This window comes from Antrostomus carolinensis, unplaced genomic scaffold, assembly GCF_000700745.2.
Source record: "Antrostomus carolinensis isolate BGI_N321 unplaced genomic scaffold, ASM70074v2 scaffold14781, whole genome shotgun sequence".
NCBI classification, from domain to species: Eukaryota; Metazoa; Chordata; class Aves; order Caprimulgiformes; family Caprimulgidae; genus Antrostomus; species Antrostomus carolinensis.
In genome coordinates this window covers 53,915-61,234 of record NW_010293592.1, presented here as the reverse complement: position 1 = coordinate 61,234, position 7,320 = coordinate 53,915, and the positions used below count along the sequence as shown (strand labels likewise).

The window sequence follows — 7,320 nt, the reverse complement described above, 5'->3', positions numbered from 1 at the left end:
TTGGAGAAGAGAAGGCTCCAGGGAGACCCCATTGCAGCCTTCCAGTACCCGAAGGGAGCTTAGAAACAGGGGGGAGAGAGACTTTTCAGATGGACAGAGAGCGATAGGACAAGAGGAGTGGTTTTAAACTGAGAGAGGGGAGGTTTAGGTCAGATATTAGGGGGAAATTTTTCACCCCGAGGGTGGTGAGGCACTGGGAACAGAGAAGTTGTGGATGCCCCATCCCTGGAGACATTCAGGACCAGGCTGGATGGGGCCCTGGGCAGCCTGATCTGGTGGTTGGCAGCCCTGTCCACAGCAGGGGGGCTGGAACTGGATGATCTTTAAGGTCCTTTCCAGCCCAAGCCAGACTATGAGTCTGTGCTTAGTGTTGCCTGCTGACTTGTTTAAATTATTTTCTTCCCCTCATGGTATCCTTAATAGCTTAAAGTTTGTACCCGTGACTACTTAACAGAAAAGACTGTGCTTATTCTTGTTCTGGCCTAGTCCTAATCTTTGCAGTTCAGTAGGTCTCAGCATCTCCCAGTTTGTGAATATACCTTTTCCCCCTATGAACCTGCAGTGCTGATGTAGCAATTTCAAGGCTTGACAACAGGAATGCTGCTTTTCCTCTTGTCTTTCCTCTCTTTGAAGCTGGCGTTTCCACATGGCATGCGTTGCCAACATCCTTTTTCTTGTAACGCTTTGAGAGCTGTTGGCAAGCTTGCTGTGGCATTGATGCCCTTCCTTTTGCGTTGTTCCACATGGGTGCTGTTTTCTGCTGTTCCTGTAATACCAGTGCTGTTGGTTATTTTGTGCGTGTGTAAATCTGCCTTGACTGCAGAGGGGATGATGAAAGCACAGGTAAGGGATCAGAAACTAATACAAAGGAGGGGGCTGAGATACAGGGATGGTAATTTACACTGGATGTCTACCTGATGTTTTAGTGCTTTATTTCTCCACAAGATGGAAGCCAAGACCCACGTCTAACCCAGAGCCTCCTGTGCGGCTTTTACTGGAGAACTGCACACAGCCACAGAGAGAAGTTTGTGAAGAGCAATCACTTTATCTTGTAACTATATTGTTTTATCAGCACTGCTATCCTAGGCCTCTGTTAGTCAAATAGAAAGCTCTATACAAGACCCCATCAAACATTTGGGGTTTGTCTTGGGTACAAGCAAGTCTTATTTCTTACCTTGACAAATTATTGTCTTGCATTTGGCCTTTACCTCTTCCAAGTAAAGTAACAATTATTAAAGTAACAACAAGTAACAATTATTATTGACTCACTGGTGATACTGAAATCAGTTTCATGCCACTTAAGGTGAAAGGCTTTCTCTGTATTCATTCACAGCTCTTAATGCAAATATAAGATGATGAGATACATAAAATATATATTAATGGAGAAATATGCCAGTTGCCTGTGATGATTGGATTCCTTATTTGAAATAAAATCCTCAGGTTTTCTGCACCAAATAGTAGGTTTCTCCATGTGCACAACATAGGGCAGGGAAGAATTCCTAACTTGTCTTTTCTAGTTCTTCAGACTATACTGCCAGGCAGCTACTTGCTGGCTTGTGCTGTTAAAACCAATTCTGCCCAGTCTAGCTTGAAGGGCCTGGAATGTACTTGTTTCTTCTTAAAAAAAAACAAACCAAACCTAAAAATGCATCTGACTTGACTGGAACACAATGAAACACAATTGGATATTGGGTAGAGAAGGGAAAGATCTTTTTTACAAGGCATAAAAAGTCAGTAAAACAAAGGAATTTATATTCCATTTCTGCTGAATCCATTTTGTTCGACTGCTGAGCTGAGAAACCATTATCTGCACTGAGATACTCCATTCTCCCAGCACAGCTCAAAATCATCGCTCCCTGCTGGGCAAGTTTTTATTTCTTTTTGGTAGTTACACAAGCTGCCCTAAAACCTGCTTCTGCTACAATTAGAACACGGCACTGCACATTTATTGGCCAAGTAATCCTTCTCTTCACTCTGTTTTCAATCCGCATGGTGACTGCAGATCGCTGGGCTCAAGGATCATCACCCTGTTAAAAGAGATCAATGTGGTTTGATGTATTTTAAAAGCATTTAAAAGATACTTTCTTTATATATGCACAGAGTTGCTTAATACACTGGTAATGCAGCTGACACAAGCTCTCTGGCCACACCTGGTGACTACATTTCTCTTTATTTTGCAGTTTCAGGGGTTTAGATACAATAACCACATTCCTAGCACTGCACAAATCACACTTCCAGTACTAGATCACACACCCCCAAAACACGTCACAGTAAAGATTTCTGAAAGCAACGTACAAACAAACGACGGGATCAAGCCTTTAGCACAATGAGCTCAAACAACATCAATGTAGTTCCACTTTTCTCCAGAATATTCTGGGGTTTTTTTCTTAGACCTATTGCACTTTGAGGCACAACAGAACAAAATAACAACAGCTTTCGCTAGTGTCATGATCCAGCACGCGGCGGTGCAGTGGGCAGATACTCTGCTCCAGCTTCTGACAAAAGACAGTCTCCTCAGCCCAAGGAGTTCACAGGCCTCAGGTAAAACCATAAAACTTTCCAGAATTTTCACCTGAAAACAGCAAACTCTCCGTACCCACCTAATTTACACTCACAGACACAATTTGCAATCACTGTTTGGAGCTGGGATGCCCAAACAAGTGTGTGATCATCAAGGCTTACGGTGTAATTTCACAGATCGGCAAAAGCAGTTCCTCCCTCAGAGAAACACAAGCTCTGTGTGTGGCTAATGCTGTTCCACACACAGGTGGAGAAGTTTTGTAATTTTAGAGATGTTGGACATATAAGAGCTTTTTAGATGTTAAGTATTAAAAATTGTTTCTCCCTTCAAAGAACGATGCGACAAAACGTCCATGGAATAACTCTTAATGGGACATCTTTGCCGTTTTTCATTTACAGTTACATTTTATTAACCAATATTCCTTTTTTTAAATTGTATTTTGTGGTTGAACCTGAAACCAGAAAAACTATCCCCCCCTCCACACACACCCATCTAGCACAAAATTAAAAAATAAATCAACAAAATGCAGAAAGAAAATCTAATCCTATTGGCACTAATATTTGCCACTCACATTTTGGCTCCTGATATTTTTTATCTTTCTCAGACAGTGCTGTTCCAAGTCTTACATGTCAGATTTTGCCTCCAACTAAGCACACAGCAGCCAATCCCCCTGCCACAAATCCACCACCAAGCAGTTGATCAGAGCAGATCCACACCTGGAGAGGTCAGACTCCAGGAGAGAGGGGAAAAGCTGCAGGACAGTCACTCTCGGGCTTCTAGAAACAAAAGGATTGGGCAGAGCAAGGTGCTGGACACACCAACACCCCCAGCACCCTGCAAGCCATAACTGGTGACTGGAGAAGGCTGCAGCCAAGGGCAGCCCCTGGCAGAGCTCTTGCTCCTTCGCCCAGCACCGGCCAGGAGCCCAGGGAAATGCAGGTCCAGCTGCACGGCCTTCACCACTGCCTCCTCCTCACCTGCCTGGCAGCTTTCATTCCCCCTTCTGCTCTTCTTCCATTTAGAGGCTTGACACAAAATCCACCCCCCATGTTCTTGGCTCTCTGGAGGACATAAAAATGTCAGACAGATATACATTGCTTTCTGCCACACCGTACGGAAAAACTGAGGTTCATGTCTAGAGGACGGCAACAATGACTCTCAAAATATCTCAGAATAGATTTTTTTAATGTTTGTTTGTTTTTTTAAAAGCATATTGTTGCCTTATAAGATATTTTTGTCCCCATTTTCTTTTAGACTTGGTCCCTTCTGATTGGTGATTATGATTCCCACAGTTCTTGACAAAAAACCTCTTTCTACAGTAGAGGAATTTAAAATTAAAAATGCAACATTCTCTGTGGAAATAACATTTGCCAACACTATACAATTCTTTTTCTTCACTGTAACTCACATTAACACTAGGTGCACGTACAATATTTAGTCAGTTGGGTTTTTTTTCAATTATTGGAAGAGGAAATATATAATATTAACACTCCAGCACATTAAACAAACATACCAGTTTCCTACAACAGAGACTTCTGCCTTTGGACTACATGATAATGCACAACCACAAATGAAAAGATAAAATTTAGTCAGGAAAGGAGCAGGACATTTCTCATCAATACAGGTCACTAGCACGAGCAGTTCTGCTGCGAAGGGGGTGGGTTGTCTGTGAGTCGCATGCTCCTTCCAGAATTGCCCCTGGAAGGGTCTGATTCTATACTCTCTGACATCTTTTCACAGATTATATCCACAAGACGCTCAAACACCTGCCTTACGTTGATGTTTTCTTTGGCACTAGCTTCAAAATAGTCAAAACCTGTGAGGAAAGGTGGGAAAAAAAAAATCAATAGAGACTGATGACAATAGCGATGATTATTAAAATACTAATCAATTTTTTTAGAGTTCACCTTAAGAAAACAAGACATTAGAGCATTCAAAAGTTCAGTTGATTCCCACAATCTGTCCACAGTGAGCACAAATACTTCTAAAATTTATCAAGCATCAGTAAGAGTCAAAGGCGTAAATGGATCCCTCCACCACAGCCCTGGTAAAACACACCCTGCAGATGACATGAGACCTGAATAAAGCCAGGACAAGGGAATTGAATTCTCCCTTTTCCATCAGTGAAGATCCCCAGCAGCTGCTGATGACATGCCACTGACATGGAACGTCCTGGGCTCCACGCACCCCTGTGCAACGGGGCAGGCTTGCTCTACACACCACTACTGCAGCCTGGCAAGAGCAGAGACCAGAAAGAGAGGCAAGATTGTGGTTGTATTAATTCTGCTGTCTGACATCTGCACTTCTGAGCAAAGTGCTCCACGATTTTGGTCCTGTTTTTCCTGTTCTTTGTCTGATTAGGCAGAAAACTCTTCAGGGTGATTAATACTTGTACAGCACACGTCACGACTGAGCACCCATCCTGACAAGGGTCGTTCAGCACTGCTGACTTACACATAACTGCGTGCCTCCTACAGAGTAATTGCAGTGTCCAGTCCTGCTGCAGTGATGAGTACGCATTCTCTAACACTCACCCTTTCTGATTTAAAAAAAACCCCAGCAAGGCTGGAGGGGGATGGCACGCGGACGGCTTTTCCTGCTGCCTCCGGTTGACACCCAGCTCTACACAAGAACCAGCCTTCTCAGAGAGGAGCCTGAACCCTGCCTCAGCCAGCAGAAACGCGCTGAACTGTGAAGCATTTCTTTATCGCTCTAACTCCAGGGGCCTCAAAGGCCAACCATCACTTACAACGGCTGTTGCTTCTGTTCTGCCAGGTTATTATATAGCCAGCAGCGAGAGCTCAAGCACCACAGAGAGTTTATTTTGCAATAAGCTACATTCTGTTGTGCTTCATTTTGGAGATATTCTGCGTTGCATCAGTTTTCTTTAATTCTGCCACAAATGAAGGGAAAGTTAAGTCGTCTTAACTGATTAGAAGTGATTAGTCTGCCACTTAGTCACCTTGATGTACGAGATAACAAGTAGGTATCTACCCCATTCTAACGCTTCCTAAAAATCATGGGACAACGGCTGAAGTGATGGTGGAGACGTTTGCCTCGCTACTCAATAAGGATGGCTGTCCTCCATCACATGAGGGTTTTGTCTGCCCCACTTGCTGTCTCTGATGATGATTAAAAATGTATATGAAAGGCACAAGAAATCAGAGAACTGAATTGGGATATTTGTCAATCTAACATTGGTTTAGCTTCAGCTGTGTCTGAATCTGTTTTGGTTTAGTTCATGTTCAGGCCAATAACAGTTTCTTAATCTGATTAGGAAATTATTTCAATTATGTTAATGTCACACAAACTTAAACACACTGAAGGATAACCTTTGTGTGAATCATTACTATGAAAGCTAGTAGTTTAAGCAGTCGATAGCAATTAAAAAGATTCCTCCCACCTAACACACAAAGTCATTTCAGACAATGCTGTACACATTAGCACAATTAATATAAGGAAAAACTGACTGATAAAACCAGAAGTATTTTTCAGTGCTTTTAAAAAGAGCATTTAGTCTTTTGGGAGGCTACAGAAGAGGAGGACTGGGACAGCACTTTCCAAAGGCATGGTTAGCTTTTGTTTTGCTTTGCTCTGGGGTATGTTTCTCCAGAGTGAGCTGGACAAGCACAAGGACAGGTCGGGGGCAGAACCAGGGATTCTTCAGCAGAACAGTCTCCTACTGATGGAGTCAGTTGCTATGGTAACTCTGTGCGTGTGTGTTTTGAAGTGTCCCATACATAAAGGATTCAGAATCTAGATACCAGGTTTGTATTTAAACAACCAGATGAATTTTGGGAGGAGAAAAAACATTAGAAGTCCAAATAGGAGTGGGAGTTCCAGTAAAACTCTCTATTTGCTGTTACATTGTTCTGGACAAATTTTCAACTACTAACAGTGTAATTACTCTTGCAAAATGTGTGGGCACACATGCATTCACAATGGTTTTGAGAGTCTGCAATCCAGGAACAGAGTTTATTCACATTCATAATTTCAAAAGCAAATTAAATTCTGATGTGTAAAAAAGAGCCCATAACTGATCTTGCAAACTAACCGTGTCTTTGTTTGCTTTGCTAGTCCTACATATAAAGAATTATTATTACAATAATAATAATGATGGGAAATCAGAGGGTTTTACTTTGATAGTTGCTCGTTATTTGTTTATGATGGCATAAACAAATGTGATTTGTAATTATTTGTTTATGCCTCAAGGCTCCAGTCATGAATGGGACCCCTTTGTGCTTAGCATACGTAGAATTTACATTTGAAGGCTCCAAACCTGCAGGCCTTTGCAGACATGCTTATTTTTTTCTTGCACATGAAAAAAAAAATAATCTGATTGTTCTTAACTCTTTGGAACAGTGACCTGTTGTCGTAGGTCTTTTTGTTTATATCACACAGGTCCCTATCACAAATCCATACTTTTTACTCATGTATGAGCAGGCTTTCCCTTCATTAAAAAAACAAACAAACAAACAAACCCCAATACAACAATAACAAAACCCCAAACTAATAAATACTCATTATCTAAGATTTAACCATAACTGGCAATTTGATCAAGGTCACACTTTAAGCTACAATATATGCAGTGTGTACTGGAACTCCAGTACCCTCAGTTTAACACTATATTATGCACCCTTCAATTACACCTGAAGAATTGAAGACAACACAGGAGTTTATAAATTGGGGATGATGGTGGTTCCTTTGGGTCTGGTAAGAATCTTTACTCTTATAAGCTAAACAAATATTTACAGTCTGGCCACTGTAAAGGTCTTCACTGTTAATTGAATTAAATTTTA

General features: G+C 41.7%; 1 protein-coding gene across 1 annotated transcript in view; it reads right to left on the bottom strand.

Moving 5' to 3' along the window:
• Positions 1-3,884: 3,884 nt before the first annotated feature.
• Positions 3,885-7,320, bottom strand: part of LOC104532204 (ras-related protein Rab-3B) — a 52,438-nt gene continuing 49,002 nt past the window's right edge. Inside the window, exon 5 of the mRNA XM_010177342.2 lies at positions 3,885-4,337. Coding sequence (XP_010175644.2) covers positions 4,150-4,337 — 188 coding nt within the window. The 3' untranslated portion in view covers positions 3,885-4,149. The remainder of the gene's footprint in view (positions 4,338-7,320) is intronic.